The sequence below is a fragment of the Mastomys coucha genome, unplaced genomic scaffold, assembly GCF_008632895.1.
Source record: "Mastomys coucha isolate ucsf_1 unplaced genomic scaffold, UCSF_Mcou_1 pScaffold14, whole genome shotgun sequence".
NCBI classification, from domain to species: Eukaryota; Metazoa; Chordata; class Mammalia; order Rodentia; family Muridae; genus Mastomys; species Mastomys coucha.
The window spans coordinates 90,770,764-90,797,968 of NW_022196896.1; the positions used below are offsets into that span (position 1 = coordinate 90,770,764).

General features: G+C 37.6%; 1 protein-coding gene across 7 annotated transcripts in view; it reads left to right on the forward strand.

The window, feature by feature from the left end:
- The window catches only part of Creb1 (cAMP responsive element binding protein 1), a 73,203-nt gene that overhangs the window by 31,938 nt on the left and 14,060 nt on the right, over window positions 1-27,205 (forward strand). For 5 of the 7 annotated variants that reach the window (XM_031367736.1, XM_031367737.1, XM_031367735.1 and 2 more), the window contains 4 exons: window positions 647-747; window positions 4,262-4,404; window positions 8,705-8,887; window positions 10,890-11,040. In XM_031367736.1, the coding sequence (XP_031223596.1) occupies window positions 647-747; window positions 4,262-4,404; window positions 8,705-8,887; window positions 10,890-11,040 (578 nt within the window). Of the gene's footprint in view, window positions 1-646; window positions 748-4,261; window positions 4,405-8,704; window positions 8,888-9,817; window positions 9,882-10,889; window positions 11,041-27,205 lie in introns of those variants that run through there. The other 2 variants (XM_031367738.1, XM_031367742.1) reach the window with 2 other exon arrangements.

Sequence of the window (27,205 nt, forward strand, 5' to 3'; positions counted from 1 at the left end):
AAAGATTTATTTATTGTTATATGTAAGTACAATGTAGCTGTCTTCAGAAGCACCAGGAAAGGGCATCAGATCTCATTACAGATGGTTGTGAGCTACCATGTGGTTGCTGGGATTTGAACTCACGACCTTTGGAAGAGCAGTCTGTGCTCTTACCCACTGAGCCATCTCACCAGCTGGAAGTGTTTTTTCAATTGAGGCTCCCTCCTCTCTGATAACTCTATCTTGTGTCAAGTTGACATAAAACTAGCCAATAGTCTACTATTTGGTAAAGAATCACTGACTTACTTATACAACTGTAAATTTGTGTTTGCACAACAATTACAGGAAATCATATTATAGACTTAGGGCTAACTCATGTCAGAATCCTTATTTTGCTTGGCAGTTCTGTTCTAACAACTGCAAGAAATGATTACCATGGTGTTATATTCAGGATAGATTGTTTGGGAGAAAATAAAAACATTTTCTGGACAAACATTTTTTTGTCTCCATGGCATCATTTTATTCTGTAGGAGATGAATTTTAGTGGTATGGTTGTCTTCGTTAAAAACTGATGTATAAGATTTATGTATACATTCTTTGTATTGAACTTAAATATTTTATGGGAACTAAATTTGATAATCAAGATAAAGTTATTCTTTGTTTTCAGATTTCAACTATTGCAGAAAGTGAAGATTCACAGGAGTCTGTGGATAGTGTAACTGATTCCCAAAAACGAAGGGAAATCCTTTCAAGGAGGCCTTCCTACAGGTATGTGATTTAATGGTTAGAGTCAGAGACGTGCAGGAAGACTTAGTACTTGGTAGATAGAGATGTTAGGACACCGATAAAGCTGTTCCAGCAAGTTCTTTGCAGATTATTTTTCTTGAGTTACTTCTCAAAAAAAAAAAAAAGGTGATGTTTAGAGTACAAAATAAGACTGCTTACTCAAAACTAGTGGTTCTCAAACCTATGGTTCGTGATCCCTGAAAACCATTGGAAAAACAGGTATTACGATTCATGATAGTGGAAAAGTATAGTTACGGAGTAGCAACGAAAATAATTTTCTGGTTGGGGGTCGCCACAATATGAGGAACTGTATGAAAGGTCGTAGTGTTAGGAAGATGGAGAAGCACTGCTCTAGCAGTGCTAGGACATTTCCCTCCTGCTTTTGTAGCTGTGCTGACTACTGCTCTTCCTTTAAAATGCTTGGGTTACCTTTGAATGTTAGCATCATTCTTGATATACTGTTGATCTGCTTAGCTACACATTGACAGGTGATTTTTATGTCATGGTCCTTAACAAACAGCTGTGTTTAATCATTTTCAGGGTAATTCTTTGCTAATATCCTCTAGTTTGAGTTCAACTGTGATGTTACCTACCTAGTGGGTGCCTTGCCCCAAAGGAAGGTCAAAAACAATTACTACATATATCAGTTGTTTCCATGTTAAGTATATAAACAGCACACCTGCTAATCTCATGCTTACTTAAGTATTCAGTAAATTTCAGAATTTTACAGTAACCTGTGTTAGTTTAAATTATGCTTATTTATGTAAATTCCTATTCTTTATTTATTTTTAGATTTGTTTTATGTATATGGGTATTTTGTCTTCATATGTCTGTACACTAGTTGTGTAGATGGTGCCAACAGAGGTCAGGATGTTGAATTCCCTAGAACCAAGTTACCCAGGGTTGTGAGTCACTCTGGATGCTGGGAATCAAAACAGGTCTTATAGTAGAGCAACCAGTGCTTTTAACCACTGAGCCTTCTATCTAGCCTTGCTCCTTTTTTTAAAAAAAAAAGTAGTTGATTGCCTTACATTCCTCCATGTACTTACTTGTAGTTACTATTAAGCTCTTTTTGTATCCTCACCCAATTTATAAATTCTAAATATTATTAGTGAATTAATTTTGAGGTGTTTTGCTTGTTTTTTGTTTTGTTTTGTTTTGTTTTTGAGACAGGGTTTCTCTCTATAGCCCTGGCTGTCCTGGAACTCACTCTGTAGGCCAGGCTGTCCTCGAACTCAGAAATCCACCTGCCTCTGTCTCCTAAGTGCTGGGATGAAAGGCATGCGCCACCACTGCCCGGCTAATTTTGAGGTCTTGAGATTATATGTATAATCTTTTGGGGTTTTTTTTTTGTGTTTGTGAGTGTTATATTTCTGTGCACCATGTGCATGAGGTAAAATCATGTCAGGTCCTCTAGTACTGGAGTTATAAACAGTGTGAGCTGCTAATGGTGCTGGGAGTTGAAGCCATATCTCTAGCCCTTCTCTTTGTTTTAAATATAGAATGTGTTAGATTTTGAGACATTGAAATATATCTTATGTTAGTATGTAAGACCTTTGATCCTGAAGCAAAACCAACAAAGTATTAAGAAGCAAGTCACATGACTTCTCCTGAATCCTATGTAAATCATAGCTGCCAGTCAGCCAGATGGCTCCAGTAGATAAACATGCTTTCTCAAGCTTGGTGACCTGAGTTTCATCCACATAGGGTGGAAGGAAAGAACCATCTCCACAGAGTGTTCTGTGACCTCACACATATAACTTCTACTGCATTCACACTTAAACAAACAAACAAACAAACAAAACCCACAAAAATGCCAACTTTATGTTTGTCTTAATATTTTTCTGGCCAAAAGCCTAGCAAATATTATTTAAATCAACCATGCTTTACTAATCAAATGAAAGCTCTCAAGAGAATATATGTAGAGAAAGGGTTATAAGTATAATGAATTCCTGAAATGTAGCTTTTTTTTTTTTTTGTTTTTCTCGAGACAGGGTTTCTCTGTGTAGCCCTGGCTGTCCTGGAACTCACTCTGTAGACCAGACTGGCCTCGAACTCAGAAATCCACCTGCCTCTGCCTCCCAAGTACTGGGATTAAAGGTGTGCGCCAGCCACCACCACCCGGCCAAAATGTAGCCTTTATATCTAGATTATAGCAAGTTACTTAACAGATGCTTATAGTATGCTTGCACAGTTAAAAAATGAAATTGATTATACAGAATAGGCTTTTATTGGAACAACCTATGATTATAAAGCAGTTAATTTGTATACAGCAGAAAGGTGCTCCATTTAGTCTCCTGTGGCTTGATATTTTCAGCAGTAATTATTCTGAAAAACCAGAAGCCTTGCATGTTAGATTTGCAAATGATAGAACCATAGGGCTTAATAACGTACCCTGGTGCTACGAGCATGAGTACCTTGAAAGGTTACAGCAGGTAAAGGAAGTGGGCTGAAAAAAATAACATGAAACTGTAGTGACAACTGTAAAATCTCTAAAACTGCTTACAAAATAAACCAGGGTTTCAAATATCTGATTTTGGATTTATTGATGAAGAATTTATTTGAAAAAAAGTTATTTATTCTTATCAACCAGTATGATCTAGAGCAAACGGAACTGGAATGTGAATAATTACTTAGCTATGTGTTTGGATTCTCATAGGGGAGCTAGATTAGATTGTGAGACTAAATTGGTAATGTTTAAACTTCAACCATCATCCTAATAAGGAATATTTCTTCATGTTACAATTTTATATATTGTCTATAAATATATATATTTAGAGCCAGGCATGCAAAGTATGTAACTGTAACCCCAGTACTGGGAAAGCTAAGGCAGTCTTGTGATCTTCCCAACCTAAGATTCATAAGACACTGTCTTAAAAACCAAAATAAGCCAGGTGGTGGTTGTACTTGCCTTTAATCTCAGCACTTAGGAAGCAGAGGCAGGCAGATATCTTGAGTTTGGGGCTAGCCTGTTTTAGACAGGGTGACAGGGTGAGTTTCAGAGTAACCAGGGCCACACAGACAAACCCTGTCTTGGGGAAAAAAACAAAAACATACGTGTATATGTGTACACACACACACACACACACACACACACACACACACACACACACACGGCTTGTGAAGACTGGAGCGGGTAGGGGGAGATGGCTCTTCTAAAGAATCCAGATTGAATCCCCAGGACACATATAGCATCTCACAACTATCTGTAACTCTAGTCTTAGGGTATGCAGTGACCTGCAGGGACCAGGCACGTGCAGATAGATAAAACACCCAGACACATAAATAAAATCAAATAAGAATAAATATGTAGTTTCATTTTTTATACTGTCCCCCCCCCCCCATACCACCACGAAATTCTTGCATTTGAAGTTCCTGCTTTGTTTGGAATTTCTTCATGTGTTTAAATTTTTGTCCTATACATTAGCAGTTTTCTAATCTTTATTTGTACTTAGTGAATTTTTTTTTAAATTAAAATAGCTCCTTATTTTTCTAGGAAAATTTTGAATGACTTATCTTCTGATGCACCAGGGGTACCAAGGATTGAAGAAGAGAAGTCAGAAGAGGAAACTTCAGCCCCTGCCATCACCACTGTAACAGTGCCAACCCCCATTTACCAAACTAGCAGTGGGCAGTATAGTGAGTAATGCGTTTTTCTATTATGAAAAGTAAGAAGAAAAACTGTTACATTCTCTTTAAGGAAATGATAAATGCCAAGGCTTTTGCTGCCAATATTGTTTGCCCTACTGTCAGACATTATTAAAGAATTGTTAGAAGGCATTTATGGAAATGTCACTTTCTTTTTTCTTTTACCCTATCTTGCCTTCTGCCATGTCTCTTACATGATTCATGCACAAATTACTATTTTTAATTTTAGCATGATGTTGGCTTGCCAGCCTGCAATTTGTATTCCAGCTGTATTTAAAGTAGATTCCTAAAGCAAAATTTTTAACTTTTCCAACACTGAAACTTTTGGTATTATTTATAAGAGAGGGTATTTTTTTTTACAATTTGCTATTTTTATTTATGAGTGTGTGTGGCTACATGAGTTTATATGCATCACCTGTGTGTAGCAGTTCTGAGAAGCCTGTGGATCAGATATTTTGGAAGTAGAGTGATAGGCACTTGTGAGCCACCTAACATGGGTGCCGGGAACTAACCCTAAATCCCCCTAGAGTATTAAGCATTCTTAGCCACTACATCATCTGTCTGAACCCTAGGGATGGTACTTTTGATAAACTGTCTTTACTATCTATGATAACTGAGCTAAAAATAAGCTTAGATAGATTTTTTTTTCCTTAAATTATTGGTGGCTATAAAAGGGTGCATCTTCCCCACTCTGCCTCCATGTCTGTGTGTGTGTATGTGTGTGTGTGTGTTTAGTTTCAGTTAATTCATATCCAGATTATTTTAAGTATTCAAGATGGTTCTTCTCTGACATTGTACAAGACTTCTTTCTCCTCCATCGTGACCATACTGAGGGTATATCATATTCCTGTCCTAGTTTACTACTTCAGGGAGTCTTACTTGAACTAGAAAAGATGACTTTTAGAAAAGACATACAGGAGCTACTGGGAGAATTATTGGATTACCTACCATTCCCTTAGATACTTTAATTTAAATGTATTAGTACTTTGAGATTTTTTTTTAACCTTTATTCATTTTATGTACTATCATTTTTGTACATGCATGTGTGTCCTCAATGAAACTTATTTAGCATTATGTTCTTGATTTTTCTTTTCCACTGTGAAACAACATAATGAATACTCACATGTATGGCAAACTACTTATTTTTGAAACTTATGTATTTTTAAATTTTTAAAAAATTGTATGTGTATGATTGCTTTGTCTGCATGTATATCAACACCACATGTATGGGTACCTCTAAAAGCTAGAAGAGGGCGTTGGATTCCCCTGACACTGAAGTTACAGGTGGTTGTTAGCCACCATGTGGGTGCTGGGAATTGAATTTGGGTCTTTTGGAAGAGTAGTCAGTGCTCTTTACCTTTAAGTTGTCTTTACAGCCCTGTATTTTGTAACTTGTAAAGTTAACATGGTTACTAAGCTTTAAGGGTTGGATTTGTAATAGCTATAAACTATAAACCTCTTTCTCATCCTTTCCCACTTGGAAGGATTACATATATCCCTCCTTTTTCATTCTATTTTTTCCATAAGCTGTCCTGTACAGATTCTCAGCTAATACAGTTTAATTGTATATAGATTATTTAAGTTAAAATTTAACATAATATTTCCATATTCATATTTCTTGGTAGTAATTTAATTATACCTAGAGATAATGTGTTTCTTACTTTAATGAATTTGGTTTTGTCAGAACTATCTTATACTTTTAAAGTAATCAAATGTACAAGTAAATATTGCATAGTTAAAAACGTTTAAATCTTAGATGAGACTTATATTTTCAAAGAATTGTGTGTAGTGTGTGTGTGTGTGTGTGTGTGTGTGTGTGTGTGTGAGAGAGAGAGAGAGAGAGAGAGAGACCTTATTTAGTGTTAAAATCAGCTATACATCTGTTAAATAAGAACAGATGTTTTTAGATTTCCAGGAAAAATAACAAAATCAAATGATCTTAACAGAGTAGCTCATATTTTTTCTTGTGTAGTTTTTTTCCTTACATTCACTTTGAGCCTGTTGTAATGTAATTAAGAAAAAAGTGTTAATTAAATACATTTGATAACCTGATTATTTATTTATAGATTGATTTTGATTTTTTTGGTTTTTCGAGACAAGAGTTTTTCTATGTAGCCCTGGCTGTCCCGGAACTCAGTCTGTAGACCAGGCTGGCCTCGAACTCAGAAATCCGCCTGCCTCTGCCTCCCAAGTGCTGGGATTAAAGGTGTGCACCACCACTGCCTGGGTTTTTTTGTTGTTGTTGTTTTTGGTTTTTTAAGATTTATTTATTATTATACATACTTACACTGTAGCTGTCTTCAGGCATGCCAGAAGAGGGCATCAGATTTCTTTACCTGTGGAACTCAGGACCTTTGGAAGAATAATCAATGCTCTTACCCACTGAGCCATCTTACCATCTTTAAAGTACTCTTTCCCCCACCCTCTTCTTGTATTTTTATTTTATGTGTATAGATGTTTTCATGTATGTAGTGACTGCAAAGGCCAAAAGAGGGTATCCAGTCCCCTAGAACTAATTGTACATGGCTGTGAGCCTCCCTGTTGGTGCTAGGAATAGAACCCAGGTCCTCTGAAAGAGCAGCCATATCTCCAGACCTTTCCAAGTAATCTTACAAAATTAATTATAGAACAATTCTTAGACATTTTTTTAACATCTATGATAATAAAATCCGAGATTAGCTAGCATAGGAAGATGATATATGCTAGTATGTTAATTTACACAAATTTATGACCTTGATAAAATGACTAAATAATAATGAACTTATAGCTCTTGAATGAACAGTAAATTATCAATTTTCTGTGTACACACCACTCAGATGGTATAATTCCTCAGAGCTCACTGATATTCCCAAACTAATTCACTTCTGTTAAACAGTAACATAATTCACATGCCTTTAATCCCAGCACTTGTGAGGCAGAGGCAGGTGGATTTCTGAGTTTGAGGCCAGCCTGGTCTTCAGACTGAGTTCCAGGACAACCAGGGCTACACAGAGAAACCCTGTCTTGAAAAACCAAAAAAAAAAAAAAAAAAAGTAACATTAGATACATTGATATCCCATTTATTTTACTTTCCTTTTAATGCAATTATAATCCATTATGGAGCTGGGAACAAGCCTCAGTCAATAGGGTACATTGCTACGGTGAGTGAAGGTTTGATTCTCAGCACTTGCCAGTGCATAGACACACATGCACACTTTATGAAATTGCTCACATAAAATTATAATTTTTAGTCTTTTTTGGAAAACTTGATCTTTAGATTTATCTGAGTAGTCAATCATTTTTCAGTTCTGGTATCTAAAGATTATGTATTCCAAAAAAGATGAGAACTTATCTTTCAAGTATCTTTCTGTGTTCAGTTGTATAAGGGTGACTTGGCTAAGTATTGATTAATTTTCTTTGCCAAATAGGAGCTAGTGTGCTTCCTCATCAGTCAGTGGAAGACTATGAAGACCCAAATGTGGAACTTAGAACTAGATGAGGTGCATCTAAATGAGGTCTTGGATCTAATTTTAGACACTCATAAAACTGAGGTCCAGGGCATTTCACGTCTGTCTTGATGAGAGTTTTGGTGGGGATGATGGGTGGTAGGTGCTAGGGACTGAACCCAGGGCCTCAGATATTAACGTATTACTGATTCTTTTTCTTTTCTTAAATATTACTGATTTCATATATTTATTTTTGAGATGCTATCTTATTATTTTTCCCAAGCTAGTCTTAAACTCTTAGCTCAAGTGATTTTATTTTTTTGCCTTAGCTCCTTGAGAAGTGTCATGCTTTCACATGGCCACCTAAGTGCATTACTGACAGAGTTTATAAATTGCTCTCTAAGAGTTAGAAAATATAATTCACTGGCAGATGGCTTTATTAATTATACTTTTAACAAATATTTATTGGGTGTATCTTATATTAATTTTCTACCTACAAAAATATATTTACAATTAAAGCAGCAGATAGTAAAAAATATATGAGGGAGTTAGTAGAAAAGTATCGTTGTAAAGCAGGACCTCCTTGGAGTTTAAATAAGTTGAAAAAGCTTGCATTTTCACTTTTTATATTGTTACCATGCATTATTTATTACAGTACAGTTCTTAGAGGACACTTCTCTCATAGAAATTGGATGTGGTTTCCTGACTACACAGTTACTTGAATATACCAAGCCTTTCTTGGTGATGTTATTTTCTAGAATAATTTCTCCTAGCTTATGCTTTGCTAATTGCATGGGTTTAGTGTATTTTAAAAGTCTTATGTGGTATTAATTAAACTTGTAACAATAAAATTCATTGGGTTTTAGTTGCCATTACCCAGGGAGGAGCAATACAGCTGGCTAACAATGGTACGGATGGGGTACAGGGCCTGCAGACATTAACCATGACCAATGCAGCTGCCACTCAGCCGGGTACTACCATTCTACAGTATGCACAGACCACTGATGGACAGCAGATTCTAGTGCCCAGCAACCAAGTTGTTGTTCAAGGTAATAGAATTAAGAATTCATACATACGGTACATTCTTTTAAAAATTAATGTGTATACTCATGGAAAGTAAGTATATTGCAAAGCATAACTAAAATAGTCTTTTTCAGTATAGATTTAGACATTAACAATGTAGATATGTATGTATTTAATACATAAATATTTCTCATGAAACTTTCCACTTGGATGAAAATGTCATGGCATAAAAACAACTATCTTTCAGCTTAAAAAGGGTAATACCTGTCTTTACTGCCTTGAGTAGTAAGGCGTGGGAGAACCAGCATATGCTAGAACTGAGGAAGCTATAGCCAGGCTGCATGGCCTCACGCAAGAGCGGCTCCCTTGGGCCTCCTTCTTTCCCTCCTCATCATGCGTTGCATCACTGTTAAAGAGGTCTAGTGGACTCTGCTCTCTGTTTTATCTGTTTTGTTTTGTTTTTACTTAAAAGGAATATAGAGCTTTTCTAATTTTGATTTCAGATAAAAACATTCCAGAAGAACATACTTCATTATGCAGGTCTTTGCTCATTGGAGAACAAGTTATCCTTAAGTCCTCGATGGACTAAAGGATTTTGTTTTGTTTTGTTTTTTTCCCCAAAATTCCAGAAGCCTGGAGAGTGTTAACTATTCTCCATTAATTCATTGAACAGTTCAATCAGTTTATACCAGATTAAAAATTTATAGACTAAGAAAATAATATTTGCTTCTAAAAATATTTTTGTTAATAATAACTAATGTTGCCTGTGTTAATGAGAGTTATATCCCTTTACCATGGATAATTGCTTTTGGATCATACCACCACACCAACAGAACATATTTTATTTAACAATTTCTAATATATTTATACTATATATCTTGTTATTAGACCAATGATATTTGAAAAAATATTTTGCTTATTAGTGGGAGTAAAACACCTTTTCACTTTACATGCAGGTACTCAAAAAATTGTAAAGCAGGATGTCAGTGAATTTGAATTCTCAACGTCAGTTTGAATATGGTAACATGTTTAGTATATAAATCTTTGTCCCTCAAACGATACAATTGGTATTTTTAACTGATACGGATGATTTTATAAAGACATTCAGAATCTCTCACATAGTGGTAGGGTACTTATTAAAGCATATCATGACACTGTTTCTGGAAGCAAATAATGAACAAATAGTGTTTTGTTTTGTTTTTCACATGCGAAGACTCTATGGTTAGAAAAATCCAAAGCACACACCTTTAATCCCAGCACTTGAGAGGCAGAAGTAGAGACAGATGGATCTCTGAGTTCTAAGCCAGCCTGGTCTACATAGTGAGTTCTAGACAACAAAGGTTACATTGTGAGACCCTATCTTAGAAAACCGAAAAGAAAGAAAAAAAAATCCAGCTTTTACTTATTTAGTTATAATCACTATATTAAGATATTGTTTACTTATACCATGATCGGCATCAAATGTCCAGTTTTTCATACTTTGAGTTTTGTTTGAATTAGAAATTAATAATAATAGTTTTTTTATGCTTATTTTCTTTTCAATTTTGCTATTTTATGAAAAATCATGGTCGTTTTTATGTCGTGGCAAGAGTCTACTTGAGTTTTTTTTTTTTTTTTTTAATGTGAATTTATCCAAATCAAGGGAAGACACTGAGGCCTGTATCTAGGAGGATCATCTATGCTGGGCCCTCTTTTAGACTTACGGTTGACAAGCATGTAAACCACAGAATAGATCTCCATTCCAGTACAACATAAATATAAGACCCAGCAGAGACACTAAGGCATCCTTACCTGTACAAGTACTAATAGTACAGTAAATTGGGATCTTCTTTTTAGCTAGAATCCTGTTCCCTGTTTCCCTTTTAATCTAAGTCTGTTTAGATTGGATTGAGACACAGTTGAGTTAATTTATAGTGTTTCTGTGTCTTATACCATATTCGCTCTTTGTATGTTTAGATTGGATTGAGACACAGTTGAGTTAATTTGTAGTGTTTCTGTGTCTTATACCATGTTCACTCTTTGTTGCAGCTGCCTCTGGCGATGTACAAACATACCAGATACGCACAGCCCCCACGAGTACCATTGCCCCTGGAGTTGTTATGGCATCCTCCCCGGCACTTCCTACACAGCCTGCTGAAGAAGCAGCACGGAAGAGAGAGGTTCGTCTAATGAAGAACAGGTATAGAGATTCCAGACACTTAAATGCTGTGGGTCAAGTATGTCTATAAACTCTTCTATGCCATGCCTTTATATCTGCTAACAGTCGGTTCTGTGCATTGATTTTCTTTTTCTGGTAGAATTAGTGATCTTGCTAAAGCTTCTTTGTTTATTAAGTTGCATTTATAAGATGGCTAGTGAGGCTTTAGGTCAGTCTTCAATCAAAAAAGTAATTTTTACATAGCTTTAATGAATTTGTACTTTATTCTAGCCAATAGGGGAGATTAATTAAAAATTTTTTCATAAGTAATATTCATCAAAGTGTCATATATAAGCTAACATTAGACTCTAATTTATTTGTATTAAATTTATTTGTAACAAGTATACAGTAGCCACTTTTGTTTTAATAAATACTTTCCTTTGCATTTTTATATACTTAAAGGTTTATTTAGGCATGTTTTAGGCATGTGTGTGAATATCTACATGTATGTATATGTACCACATTCATACCACAAAGAGCAGAAGAATACATTAAATCTCTTGGAACTAGAGTAGCAGGTGGTTGTCAGCCACCTGTCTTGTTCTTTGTTTTTGGGTCAGAGTCTTGCTTTGTAGGCCAAAGTGGCCTGGAAATCTTGATCCCCCTGTCTCTGTGAGTGCTGAGATTACAAGCTTGTGCTACCCTGCCTGGCCTTAGGGGCCATGTGCTTTCTTTACTCAGAATAATAATTTAACATCCAAACACTTTTATAGAGTAATTCTAAAAAGGATGGTATTCCTGACAAAGCCTTAATGCACAGTTAATGTTAGTCTTCAGAAATTAAAGTGTTACATAGAAGAAGCTATAAAACATAGGTAAAGCCTTTCTTAGAAACTTATTTGGTTTTGCCATCTAAAAACAAGTGGAAGTTATTGATGTGGAAATGATCAAAACAAAACAAATGGTCAGAAGAGGCCACCCATTAGTTAAAATGTTCACCACACAAGTAAGAACACTGGAGTTCAGATCCCCAGAATCCATATAAAATGCTTGGTAGGGCCCTGTAATTCCAGTCTAATGACAGACATGAGGTTGTCAGGCAGGGTAAGCTGGTTTGTAAGCTCTGGGTTGAAAGAAACCTTGTCTCAAGAGTAAGCTGAAAGCAACATTAAGGAAGATAGCCTTCACACACACAAACATGGGAATAAACATCAAAGGGCTATAATGGGGGAGGAAGGTGAAAATTAAAAGAGAATCAAGGTATATAAAGATATAAACTATTTGAAATTGACAAAATTCTTCTTTTTACCCCGAGAGTATAATACTATGATAAAGTAAATGAAACAGAAATTGAACTTAGAAGATCTAACTTCAAGTCTTGCATTCACCCTTTAGCTATGATTCTGGAAGAACACATTAATTTCATAAACTTGGGTTTCTACCTTTGAGTAATATAAGGTCCCTCCTTGCACCCAAAGCTTGGCTCTCAGGGTCAGGCCAGATAGCACATGATATCTGTTCTGCTCCTTCTCTCCAACAATTTTATGTTTGGTAGGTCAGCATCATTGTTCCTGAAATAGTCTTAACTGTCACAGTCTTAGTAAATTATACCTAGCTATGAAAAAGGAGAAACCCATTCTGAGATAGTAGGGGACACTTGAAAAGAAGCCCCATGACCTTTATTGTCCACCAAACAACTATAAGTAGTTAAGTTATAATAGAAATGTACTGCCTAACTCTTATTTAAATGTTATTTGGAAATACGAATTAAATTACACATTAATCTGTTCAGTTTTAAGCTATTTGTTAAGAAATAGTTGACCTTTTCTAAAATAAGAAACAATGGTGTTTAAGAAGTCTGAAGTAAAGACCAATTATAAAATTTAAGACAGCAGCACTTACTAAAGAAACAATTCTAAGGAGATACAGTAATCAGAAATTTCTTTAAGGACTTGAGATTATTTCTACATAATTTGGCTCTGTAGAATAAAGGTTCAAGTTTTTACAGAGAAAGACAGAGAGGCTGTGGGACCATGTGCAGGGGGAGGCATCACTAGCTTCTTTCTTCCTTCCTTCCATGACATACTGGGGATTGTTCTGAGGCCCATGGTCATGTTAGACAAGCACCCTACCACTGATTTAGACTCTATCCAGCCCTTTTACAACTTTTAAAACTTGCAGACAAGGTCTTGCTGGCCCGAGTTGATCTGAATTCATTCTGAGATCCAGTGACACATACCCATCCCTAGCCCATCTCTGGGATCCTGAAGCAAAACTTAGTTTCAAAAAGTAGCCAGGTTACTTTTTCCAGTCTTTCTGTCTTAGCTTCCTGAGTATCTGAGATTACAAGCCTGTGCCAGCCAAGCCTACTAGCATTATACCTTCTTAGCTGTCCAGAGCATTGCCTGCTTATAAACACTTGTTAGGTTTACCAACAGATAAAATGACACTTTTTCTCCATTTCTCAGTGTTAGTGTTCTGAAAGTCAATCTGACCGAATCCCTGAGAAACCACTTTAAAAAGACTCTCAGTTTCAGCAATCCATGGTTACTTGGCACCATTGATTTTAGTCTCATGGTGAGACAGAACATCATGGCCAGGAGCCTGCAGGGGAACAGAGTGGCTCATGTGTCAGCAGACCAGAGGCGGAGAAAGAAAAACATGTCTGGAGACTGGTAGTGGTTCTCTCACAATGGGAAGAAAGTCCTCTGTTACCCTTCTCTGTGCTGTGGCATATATATGTGTGTGTGTGTGTGTGTGTGTGTGTGTGTGTGTGTGTGTATGTGTATATATATATGTATATGTGTATATATATATTCCCCCAGTTACTTCCCCTGGACACACAAAAATAAGTAAATGTAAAAGGGTGATAATGTAGGAAATGATAGAAAATAGCACTCATTGACCTGGTTTCCACAGGTAGATGTAGCTGTACAGACGTGCACATGTAAACATTACACAAGCTTATACCACACTGATATGAGTGAGTGAATGTAAGTTGTTTTAACTGATTGGAAATTATGGCCTAACCTTCAAGGGCATAACTTAATGACCCATTTCTCCAGCTAAGTTCTACCTCCCAAGCTTTCCCGTACCTTCCTATGCAATTATGAACCTATCCGTGGATTAATCCATAAATAAGGGCAGTATCCTCATAATTGAGTAACTTCTCAGAACATTGCTTTTATTACTAGCGAAGCCTTTTCAGGAGCATTCCAATGAAACCATAATCCACTCTACTACTGTCACTACCTTCAACACACAGGTTAGGAAAGCAGTTCTTAAGGTAGTTGCTTACATGAGGTCTACAAAGCTGCCTGATTTAAAAGCAAGGACTGTAATAAGATGCTTTTGCTTAGATTTAGCTATACTGTCCGTCACAGGGAAGTTGCCCATACTCTGAAGTCGTTCTCTTTCCTCTTCCTAGGGTACTTTTTAAGCTTTCCTAGAATCTGGCTTCTTACCATATTACTTACATGGACCTAGAAAAGTACAGGCTTCTCCATACACCTGGCATACTCTTGTCAATTATTTTTACCTCTGTGGTTAGCCAACTTTTGAATCCTCAGTACCCTAAGCTTCTCTGGTTTATTCTAAGTTACAGTGTGTATTAGGCACTAACCTTCACACGAAGTCTACTTCTTATGTCTTTTATAGCCAGATAAGATCTTATTCCATTTTGCAGAAGAGAAAGAAGGTAAATACCAGAGAAAAGCTAAATATGCAGTCATAGGTATTTTAAGAAACCTGTAAGACAGTTTGAACCTGTGTCTGGTGACAAATCTCATGAGCTTGTTTCATCCTGCTGTGCCTCTAAGCAGAGTGAAACACACTGTTGTCAGGATACGTAGCACCAGGAAATAACTGTAGAATGCTTTCCTGGGATATTCATTTTGTTCAGAGTCAGGAGAAATCCAATTTTAAGAGGAAATAAATTCAAAAGAAATTAATACTGCAATAGTTGCTTTAAGCTGTATCTCCAGAATCACCATATGGTGTCATTGTTACTGTAAGTTCTTCAGTGGACAAAGTAGAGAATCCTTGACCAGAATGGATGGCCCTCGTGTGCATTTAATACAGCACATCTCACACTGAACTGGGGAGGGAAAAGTTGAGGAGTCCCAAAATTCTATGGTGTGTGAGTTGTCAGTTATTCCAAAGTGAAGATAACTGGCAAACATTTTGTGTTACTACAGCAACAGTCATAAAATCTTCTTGGCACAGCATGACCTCTTCCTCTCATTATAAGTTGTACATTGTCAGCTCCAAGTCAGTTGCCGTGGCTTGTCTTCATATCTTATCCTCACTGCCAGCTGCTTCCTGGATGCCCACTGAGTAAGAGCAGCACTTTCAAGACATAGCCTTTCTGTGGTAAATGGGGAAGGGACAGGGCCTGAGTGTAGAGATGAGACATTTTTTCAGGAGCTGGCGCTCTGCTTCTGCCTTGTGTTGAGGCACAGTCTCTCATTTCTGCCACTGCACTGCATTAGAAGTGCTGTAGTGCAGACCCAGCTTTTTGTGTGGAAAGAAAGTTAGGCTGGTTGAGTGTGAGTGTGTGCTTTTATGCCTGAGACATCTCCCCAGCCTACTGTTGGTTTTTAAATCCTATGCTTGGCTCCGTGAAAACCATGTACATTTGTGTCCACTGGCTACAACTCTGGGAAGGACAAGCCAACGTCCGTGGGCTGTGGATGGGGATTCTTTCCACAGGGAGAGGATTGTGAGAGCAAGACAGCTTACTGCCCTTACTATCAGACAGCCTACAGGGTAGAGGGGCTTTAAAGATGGAGATAATAAACTGTGAAATAGATCTCACCATATTAAACTTTCAGTGAAGAACAAAAGAAAATTAGCAAAGTAAACATGAAACTGGGGGTTTAACACTGTCAGATTAAAGTTGAAGATATGGATTGGCAGATTTACAGAAAATGAATATGGTAAAAATGAAAAACTTCGCACTATGATTTTGATATTAAGGTGCACCTATCCAACTGTATACAGTTCACCATTAAAATTTAAAATATATCCTACTTTTATTGAGATTAGAATGTTCTTTGAAGTAAAAAAGCAGATTATGTATTATCATGTTTCCAAATCAGTACAAAAGTAAAAAAAGCAAGTAAAGCATGCTTGTTATAAATAACTTAGAAAGCATAAGCAAAAATTTTAATTGCCTCTACCTGATCCATCTAAAATACTAAAATGCTGCCTCTGATGTGTTTGTGCACTGTGAGTTCATAAGAGCAGCACATAGACAGCATTTCACAGAACTCTTCCCCATGCTCAGCTTGCTCTTTCTTTCTGCCCCACCTTCTGAACTTTGTAGGACTTGTTATAGAGGTTTTATTTGGAGCAGAGCACTCAACAATCACTTATTCATGACACTTTGATCAGTTTGGAGCCTCTGTATTGACTGCTGCGCACTGCATAAAAAGCTTCTCAGACCCAGGTTGAGAACAGTACTAGTCAATGGTCTAAACACGTATTTGGAAGGCAGTTTTACAATATATTTGCCCATTCAGGAAAACAACAGTATTAGGTTGTCACACATTCCTCCCAGGCCATGTGCATTTAGATGTGTTTACATTAACAGGTGTGAATTTCTTCCTGTTGGGCAGGCCTTGAATCCAGTCAAAAAGCAGTTTGTTTCCCACTTATGTCATAGTCATACCAATGTTTCACATACTTTGCCAAGTAGGATGATGTAGCTGGTTTTTGCTATTTTATGTGTTCTTTTTCCATACTACTCCCTTATTCCCACTTCACCTTCTTTGACTAGACAGGAGAGAGAAGAAGGGAGAGGGGGGAAAGAGAGAGAGAGAGAGAGAGAGAGAGAGAGAGAGAGAGAGAGAGAGAGAGAGAGAGAGAGATCTGAATCTGAATCTGAATTCTTCTTGTTTCTTCTTTGAGCACAACTACCAGCAAACGACACCTCTCAGGGCCCTAACATTTATATACCTTCTGAAAAGTTATCTGTAGCTTTTAACTGAACGCCTCTGCTAGAGCATGAGGTGAACTCATGAGGTGAACTCTGCTAGAGCAAATCATGGTGAACTGACTGACCATCCAAAGCAGTCCCATGTCCCTACACCTGGGATTAAAATGAAAGCACATTCTACAATATTTCTGTTTTTTGTTAGTTTGTTTGTTTTGTTTTGTTTTAAAGAAACCAGAATTCTCACTACAGGATGGTATTGTAGCATGCAGGGTAAGTCCACTAAAGATTTTTCTTGTCAGTAATCAGCATAGCACTGTCAGCGTGGTTCAAGGCAGCCAGCTGAGATGAAGTTTCCAGATCAGTTCCAGCTTGATTGCCCTGCGTCCAGCAACTAAAGTGCTTTGTGTTTTTAGAAATAGTATGACACTGTTATATTAGTGTGCTAGTTATATTAAGGAAATAGGAACAATGGCAATAGCCTGAGTTGTGTTGGGAATCTTTGAGGGCTATCTGATCAGTAACTTGTAGGGAGGTATCTCACTCCTGACACTGATATTTTCATTTAATAACCCACATGCTGGAAGCAGCATTGTCCACCCATGCATGCTATACTATTCTACCAGGGAAGATATGCTACAGGTGTTTGTTGTAATGCCATTACTATTACAGGAGCAGTGATTTCTGGTTAGATATGAGGCCGGCTCCACAAAATGGATTTATGCTTTATATTTTATGTTGCCTTGAAAAATACCTATGGAAAATTTAAGGGAGGTAGTTAGGACTTACTTTGGTTTAGATTTTAGAGGTTTAGTGACTTGTCAACTAGATCCATTGCTTTAGACCTGAAGTAATACTAAACATTATGCCAGTGCAAACATGTGGCTGAGGCTGCTCACCTCATGGCAGATAGGAGTAACAGGAAGAGTCAGGTCTATGTTCATCTTTCAGAGCCATACCAGAAACCTACTTCCTCCATTAATACCACAGTCCTACCCACTCCCAGTAGTCTGTAAGCATTTGAATCCATCAATGAATAAAAGCATTAAGTCTGAGTCCTTCTATTCTAATCATCTCTGGATACGTCCTCACAGACAGATGAACATGGTTATGATGTAACAAGCACTCCTCCTTGTGCCATAAAACCAGCAGCTAGGCACAACTGGCAGTCCCTGTGTAAGTAAATAAGATGTTATTTAACAAGCATGTGCCTGTAGTCAATGCACTTCAAAGTTGAGGTAATGGGCAGAAGGTCTGGATTACATAGAGAGACCCTATCTTCAAACACCACCACCACCACCGCAGGAAGGACCCTTTACTAACCTTTCCTAGGCATCTTCTCAATCCAGTCAATTTGAGAATCAAAATTAGATATGCTTCTTCTATCCCAGGTTCCTTTTGATTAGTATTTACAGAGTATCCTTCACCAGCCTTTTGTTCCTTACATATATGCCCTCTAGAGGACATATAATTAACACATTGCCTAATTTTTTATTAGATCACGAATTAGCAAATTATGTACCATGGATCAAATCTTGCTCAGAATCGGTTTCATTTATCTATGTCCATTGAAAAATTTTGTCTTCTGATTTATCTTTTTTAAAGATGTGTGTGTGTGTGTGTGTGTGTGTGTGTGTGTGTGTGTGTGTGTGTGTGTGCAGGTCTTCCTTAAATATGTATACAAATGAATGTGAAGGCCAGAGCATGGCAACAGGTGTCTTCCTCTATCATTCTTCACCTTACTGTTTAGACACATTCTCTTACTGACCCAGAGCTCATTGATTGGCTAGACTGGCTGGCCAATAAGCTTGGGGGGATCTTCCTGTTTCCACCTCCCCAGCATAAGGATTATAAACCAATGTGTACACTCATCTCTAGCTTTTACATGGGGGTAGGGGTGGGCAGTCCAAATTCAAATTCTCATGGTCTCACAGCAGGCATTTTATTGACCGTGCCATATCCCAATCCTGGACTATCCAGCCTTTTAACATTGCGATATGATGTTGTAATGTACAGATGTGTTGGTCTATATTCATAAATACTCTGGGACACAAGCAGCCTTTGTGTCATAGGTTAAACAGACATCTGTTCTAGAATATTTAAAAACAATTAGAAAAGTTTAGTATGTTTATCTTTTAGTTCTCTCTGTGTGTGTGTGTGTGTGTGTGTGTGTGTGTGTGTGTGTGTGTGTAGTTTAGGCTGATGTATTGTTTTTTCCTTAAAAATAATTATGTTTATTTCTCAGAAATACATATTTATTGCCAGTGAATTCTTTCCAGCTTTGAGAAAATATTTGATCACTTTTAAGATAGTTTTACCTCTTTCTTTTTCTGTCTTCAGTTTTACCTTTGATTTTCAGAAATGCCATGTTATGCCTCTTCCCTTCCTCTACTCTTTTATCCTACCACATTTATCCTTATCATTATTTCTAAAATGTCCTAATAGCTGTCTTAGTTAAAGTTGTACTGCTATGAACAGACACCATGACCAAGGCAACTAATAATTAATTGGGGCTGGCTTACAGGTTCAGAGATTCAGTCCATTATCATCAGGGTGGGAACATGGCAGCATCCAGGCAGGCACGGTGTAGGAGGAGCTGAGATTTACACATCTTCATCTGAAGGCTGCTAGCAGAATACTGGCTCCCAGGTAGCTTGGAAAAGGGTGTTAAAGTCCACACATACTTCAGCAAGGCCACACCTCCCAACAGTGCCACTCCCTGGGCCAAGCATATACAAACCATTACAATAGCATTTCAGATAGTTTTCTGAGCTCTCATTTCACATATGTTAGAACATTTGAGACCATGATAGCCCTTGGTTACTTTCCCCTTGTTTTTCAGTATGTGTAATTTCTAGTGTCCTTTCTTCAGCCACACTGAGCTTTCTTCAGCTCTGTCACTTCTGTTCATAAGTCAGAGGTTGCTGAACTGACCCTCTGATATGTGAAGCATACACCTTTTCTGAGACATTAGCCTTTGTTATCATAGTTAGCTGTTTTCTATTAAATATTTCCAACATCTGGGTCATAGTTTATGAATTTGTTTGCTTATGTAAATCTGTCTAGTAATTTAAAGTTAGACACAAGGCAAAAGACTTTAAATACCAAAGTGGGGTAGGTCCTTTTTTAAGCGTCGATGTAGGCACATTTTGTCCTATGTGGAAGGAGGGCGTTACTACTGTCTAGGGGAGGAGTTAGCCTGTTCTGTTAGGGTCTCTGTCACTGCACCACAGGCTTTAGGAGTGTGGAGAACTAGCTTGTTTTTAGGGTAAGGAACAGTTTCCAGAGCATTAGCTGTTTGATTTAATTTGGTGTCATCTTTCTGTACTGTGGCTTACATAAGGGTTTGTATTTAGGGCTACTTTTTAGGAGTGTCTGTTCTGATTAAGGTTCAGTCTCTGGCATCAATCTCACTCTTAGTCTCAAGATTATGAAACTTCTCTCTCAAAGAGCTGGGCCACCCACATTTCCCTCAGCTACAGCAAGTGCTCGCCTAAGGCCAGGAATGTTGGTTGCTCTTCCCTTCGTTGCTTTAAACCTTACTCAGCTAGGGTGTGGTGGGCTCCTGTAATCCCAACACTCAGGCTAGAGGACTGAGATTTTGAGGCCACCCAGGTCTAAGCAGCAAGACTTTGAGACAGAACAGGCTGTTGTGCACGTAACGCATCCATTTCTTGTTTCTCCTAGCCAGCTACGTTCCTTCCTCCATGTCTGTACTCCATAGGATTCTTTGGACTCTACATTCTTTCCTTACTGCCTGATGGGGTTCCTAGAGAAGAAAACATGTAAGAGCATGCCAATTCCTATAGTCTCTATGCTCTTCAGAGGCTAAAAGTACCCTTCTCAGCAGACATCACTTAAAGTGAACTGATGAAACATGTTCACTCTTATCTAGTTGCCTCCATCCCAAGTAAGGATGTGCTTTTATCTCCTTAAATTTTAGTAGCCCTCTTCCTTGCATAATTTGCAAGGAATATATATCTGCTTTTGTTACAAATGATTACCTGTAAAGTTGCTCAGTTTTCCATGTTTTACAAAACTAGAATATTTTTACTTTCTCTTGCTAGGATTATTGAGCTATAGATATAGCTTTTGAGTTTATGAGTTTCTTTTGAAGCTTGCTGAATAATAAATTTTTATTCTCTTACTTTGATAAGATTTTTCAAACTTCCCTTTTAATCCTTAAACAGCAGAATTTAATGTCTTGACCATTTTTTTAAGTGTACAGTTCAGGAATACTATATATATTACCATCGTGGTTTAATAGATTTCCAGAACATTTTTATCTAAAACACTCAACCTGATGGTCATGCCTATAATGTATGTGGACACTACCCACAAAACTGAGATAGGTTTGCTATGAGTTTGAGACCAACCCAAGTTACATAATAAACTCCATGCTAACTTGGGGTGTAGAATGAGATCCTGTCTCAAAACAAGAACCCTCAAACTCCCTCTGTATTAGACAATTTCCCACTCCCCCCTTTCCTATCTTTTGGCAGGTGTATCCAGTCCTATAAATAACCAACTCTTAGAAGCAGAGTTCTACTGTTTTGTCTTTATGACTAGCTTACTTCACAAAGCAGTGTCCACATTATAGCACAGACCACAGACCAAAGTTTTCTTCATTTTTAAAGCCCAAGTAACATTTCATTGTATGTAAGCACTTTGTTTTCTTCATCCATTTGTCAAGGGACACTTGGATTGCTTTTGTACATCTTGAATATTATGGAAAGTGCTATAGACACAGCTGTACAAAGATCTCTTTAAGATCTAGTGAGATTGATGAATTGTATGTTTAATTCTATTCATAATGTTCTACACACACACCCATACCCACACACACACACACGTGCACACACACACATACTATTCTTTTTGGTCAACCTTGGCAAAAATTGGGCCTTTTGTAAATGCTATGCATTCTACAAGTTTGCTCAGCTGTAGCAGCTTATATTACCAATTGTAGATAAAACTGCTAGTTTCTTTACATCCTTTCAGTTAATAATTTCTTATGATAGTGATTATCATTTTTAGTATAACTGTCTTAATAGTTGTGAAGTATTATCTTGTGGTTTTGGTTTGCATCCCCCTAGTGATTGATATTGAGCACCTTTTCATGTGCCTATTGGCTATCTGTACATCATCTAAATCTGTGCGTGCATGCGTGTGTGTGTGTGTGTGTGTGTGTGTGTGTGTGTGTGTGTGTGTGTATTCCTTTGCTTGATGTCAGGTGTCTTCTCCAATCACTCTTCACATTTTTTGTGAATAAGTTTCTCATTAAACCTGGAGCATGACAGTTAGCTAGAATGGCTGCCTGGCAAGCCCGAGGGACCTGCCTGTCACTGCTTCCTTATCACTGGATTACAGGCTTGCACCCCACACCTATGGGGATCAGCCTCAAGCCCCCCCCCATATTTATGTAGCAAGTGTTTTACCAACTGAGCCATCTTCCCAGCCCAATGCTTATTTTTAAAACTGGTTATTTTATTGTCAAATTGTAATTATTATTAATTAGTCATCATCTGATATTCATAAATAATCTCATTGTAGTCTGCCTTTTTATTATTATGTCTTTAAATGTACAGAAATTTTTTAAATGTGATGGAATCCTCATTGTTCTGACTGTTTACAGTGGTGTGCACAAGAAATCACTGCTAAGACAAACATCAGAACTATTTTTGTTGTAAAAGTGTTATATATTTAGGTCTTATATTTAGATCTTTGAACCATTTTGAGTTAAATTTTATATATGGCAAATGGCAAGGGTAAAAAACTTCATTGTTTTACCTGTGGATACCCAATTTTCTTAACAGCACTTAATTATTTTTATTCTTTGAATGTAGATATTACTGTAAGTATGTATACACTTGCCACATGCATTTGTGTGGCGGGTAAAAGGTAGCATCAGGACTTTAATTACTGTTTAACTTGCTCTTGATATTGATTATTTTTATAATGTATATAAGTACTGCTTGTATTGGTTTATTTTTATAATGTATATAAGTATATTAATTGCATATCTGTCTGCAAACCGTAGTGTGTGTAGTGTCTATAGAGGCCAGAAAAGAGTGTCAGATCCTCTGGAGCTGGAGTATATAGGCACCGTGCGGGAGCTGGGAGTAAAACCTGGGTCCTTTGCAAGAGCAACAGTGCTTCCGACCATCGCACCATTTCTCTAGCCCTCCAACACTGATTGCCGATTGTTGTTGTTGTTGTTTTCCCTTTTACTGGAATAGATGCTTTCTCACATATATATCCTAATTAGTTTCCCCTCCCCTACTCCTTCCAGTTCCTTCCCACTTTCCTTCCCTTTCGGATCCACTCCCTTTCTGTTCCTCATTAGAAAGCAAACAAGATTATGAGGGATTGTAAATGAGATTAAAAAAATAACGTACCAGAATTGGGCAAAACAAACAGAAGGAAAAGAGCCCAAGAGAAGGCACAAGAAATCCCCTCATTCACACATTCGGGATTTCTATAAGATCACTAAGCTGGAAGCCATAATATATATGCACAGGACCTGGAACATACCTATGCAGACCCTGTGCATGCAGCATCAATCTCTGAATTCATACATGTGTCATCCTGTTGATTTAGAGGGCCTTGTTCTCCTGGTGCCCTCAGTCCCCTCTGGTTCTTACAGTCTTTCTGCCTCATCATCTTCTGCAGGGTTCCTTGACCCCTGAGGGGACAGACTTGATAGAGACATCCAATTAGAAATAAGTGGTCCAAGGTCTGTTATCACTCTGCATATTCTTTGCTGTGGATCTTTCTCTGTATGTGTTCCCTTCTGCAGCAGGAGGAAGCTGCTCTGATGCTTGCTGAGCAAGCACTGATCTATGGAAATAGTTGGATGTTGTTACTCTGTTGCCTGTTTTTAAAAGAACAGTAGTATTTAGAATTGGTCTAGGTTTCTGGGCTCTCTAGTCTCAGATTTATGTTAACTCCAGGAGTGAGCCTTAAGTCAAATCAGAGACTAGTTGGTTACTCCCACAGGATTTGTGCCACATTATTCTAGCTTATCTTATAGACATGACACCATTGTAGTTAGAAAGGTTTGTGGCTCTTTTGATGTTGTTTCTCCCTTGGTTGCTTACAGAGTACCTTCCTGTATAAAAGATGCTAGAATGTATCCAGAAGGCCCCATGTAGGCCTCAGCTTGACTTCTGCGTGGTGAATGAATGAGTAGTATAGATGTTGGTTGCAGCAGTGAATCACTACAGTTGTTTGTGGAGAGCAGGGCCAACGGACTAAGTTGTTTGGGGAATTCCTATGGAGACTGCTTTGGCCAACAACTCAGATCTAACCCAGTTTCCGTGCTGGAAGTTTCACTTAGTGACAAGAGATGTCCAGGTGGGGCTCTGTCTACCTCATTACTTGCCAATTTCATATACATTCCCTTCGTATATGTATATGTTTTAGGAAGCTTCTACTACTATATTAGGTTTCTGTAGTACTCAAATGGCCCGTAATTTTAGCTGTCTCTCCCCTTCTCTCCCCACTTGATACTCGTACTCTAGCCATGCCACTTGCGTGTGCAGAGGCATGTGCGTGCACACACACACCTCCATCCATCAAAAGTTATTCTGTTATGCTTTCCATATGAGATCTATTTGTCCCCTATAGAGTCCCTTACTCCATACCTGACTGACCTCTGGTTTTATGGATTGTGCCTTGGTTATCATTGACTTAATAGCTAGTATCCATATATAAGGGATACATGCCATATTTCTATTTCTGGGCTGTCTCACTCAGGATGATTTTTTTTTTCTACTTCCATTTACTTGTGAATCTCACTTTAAAAAAAAACAGCTGAGTAATACAAACATGTCACATTTTCTTTATAAATTCTTCTGTTGGTGAACATCTAGGCTGTTTCCAATTTCTGGCTATTATGAATAGAGCTGAAATGAATAAGTATGGTTGAGCAAGTGTGTCTGTGGTAGGATGAAGTGTCCTTTGGGTATATGCCCAAGAATGATATAGCTGGATCTTGAGGTAGATGGATTCTCATCTTCCTGAGGAAACTCCACACTGATTTCCACAGTGGCTGGGCAAGTTTGCACTCTCATCAGCAGTGGATGGGTGCGTTCTTGACTCCACCTCTTCACCAGCATAAGCTGTTGCTTGTTTTATTTAATCTTAGCCATCCCAACAGGAGTAAAATGAAATCTCAAAGTAGCTTTCATTTGCATTTCCCTGATGACTAATGATGTTGAATGTTTCTTTAAGTGTTTCTCAGCCAGTTGACTTTTTTTGACAATTCTCTTGTTTGGATCCATACTCTCTCCACCCCACCCCACCCCTTTTAGTTTTCAAGACTGTTTTTTTTTTTTCTGTAGCCCTAGCTGTTCCAAAACTCACTGGGTAGATCAGGCTGGCCTCGAAGTCCAGAGATCCATCTGCCTCTGCCTCCAAAGTGCTGGATTTAAAGGTGTACACCACCACCTCTTCGGATTCGTTTCGTGATTGTGTTATTGGTTTTCTTGATACGTAGTTTTTTAGTTCTTCTATATATTTTAAATATTAGCCCATTATTGGATTTATATCTTGTAAAAAAAATCTCTCTACATTCTGTAGGGTACCACTTTGTCTGAATGATGGTATCCTTTTGGTGGTGACAAGTTTTTCCATTCGTGAGGTCCATTTATTAATTATTAATCTTAGTGTTAATGTTTTTCTGTTCAGAAAATCTTTACCTGTGCCAATGAGTTCAAGACTATTCTCCACTTTCTCTTTATCAGGTTCAGTGTGTCAGATTTTATGTTAAGGTCTTTGATCTGCTTGGAGTTGAGTTTTGCACAAGGTGAGGATGTGGGTCTATTTGGATTCTTCCACATGTAGCTGGTCTAGTTTGATTGGCACTATTTATTGAAGATGATGCCTTTGTTTCAGTGTGTATTTATCAATAATCGGGTGTCCATAGATATGTGGGCTTATGTCTGGGTCTATAAGTTTTTTTATTAGGGTGTCTATTTTTATGCCCTTACCACGCTGTTTTTATTACTATAGCTCTGTAGTACAAGATGAGGGCAGCTATAGCAATACCTCCTGCAATTCTTTTATTATTCAGGATTGTTTTAGCTATCCTGGGTTTTTGTGTTTCCATATGAAGTTGAAAATTGTCCTTTCAAATTCTGTGGAGATTTGTGTTGGAATTTTAATGGGGATATTGCTTTTGCTAGGATGGCCATTTTTACTGTGCTAATCCTACCAATCTATGAGCATGGGAGATCTTCCCATCTTCTGATATCTTCAGTTTCTTTCTTAATGTCTTAAAAGTTTTTATTCTATAAGCCTTTCAGTTACTTGGGTAGAATTACCCCAAGATATTTTATATTATTTAAGGCTATTGTGAAAAGTTTTGTGCCCATCATTTCTTTTCAGTCCATTTTTTGTCTGTATAGAAGAGTTACTGATTTTTGTGAGTTAATTTTTCTATCCATCAGCTTTGCCCAGAGTGTTTCTCAACTAGAGAAGTTTCACAGTAGAGTTTGTTGAATCGCTTATGTGTACCATCATATCATCTCCAAGTAAAGAGACTTTGGCTTTTCCTGTCCTGTTTGTATCCCTTTGATCTCCTTCAGTTGTCTTACTGCTCTAGCTAAATTCAAGTCCTATAACCAATAGATGTGGAGCAAATGGACAGCCTTGTCTTGTAGACCTGCATTTCTCTCCATTTAAATTGATGTTGGGTATAGGCTTACTGTAGCCTGCCTTTATTATATTGAGGTATGTCCCTTGTATCCCTAATCTCTCCAGGACTTTGTGAAGAGGTGTTAGATTTTGTCAAAGGCCTTTTTTGCATCTAATGAAAATATTTTGTGATTTTTGTCTTTTTGTTTGTTTATATGGTGGATTACATTTATCTATTTACATATGTTGATCCATCCCTACATCTCTGGGATGAAGCCTCATGTTAGATTATCTCTTTGATGTGTTCTTGGTTTCAGTTTGCAAGAATTTTCCTGAGAATTTTTTCATCTATGTTCATAATGGGAAATTGGTCTGTAATTCCCTTTCTTTGTTAGGTCTTTATGTCGTTTGGATAACAGGGCCCACATAAAGAGTTGGGCAATGATTCTGGGCTTTAGAGTATTGTGAGAATTATTGGCATTAAATCTTCTTTGAAAGGCTGGTGAAATTCTATATGCTAAAAACCATCTGGCCTTGGACCTGTTTTTTGTTTATTTTGTTTTTGTGGGTTTGTTTGTTTTTGTTTTTGGTTGTGAGGCATTTAATGACTGCTTCAACTAGATGTTATGGGTC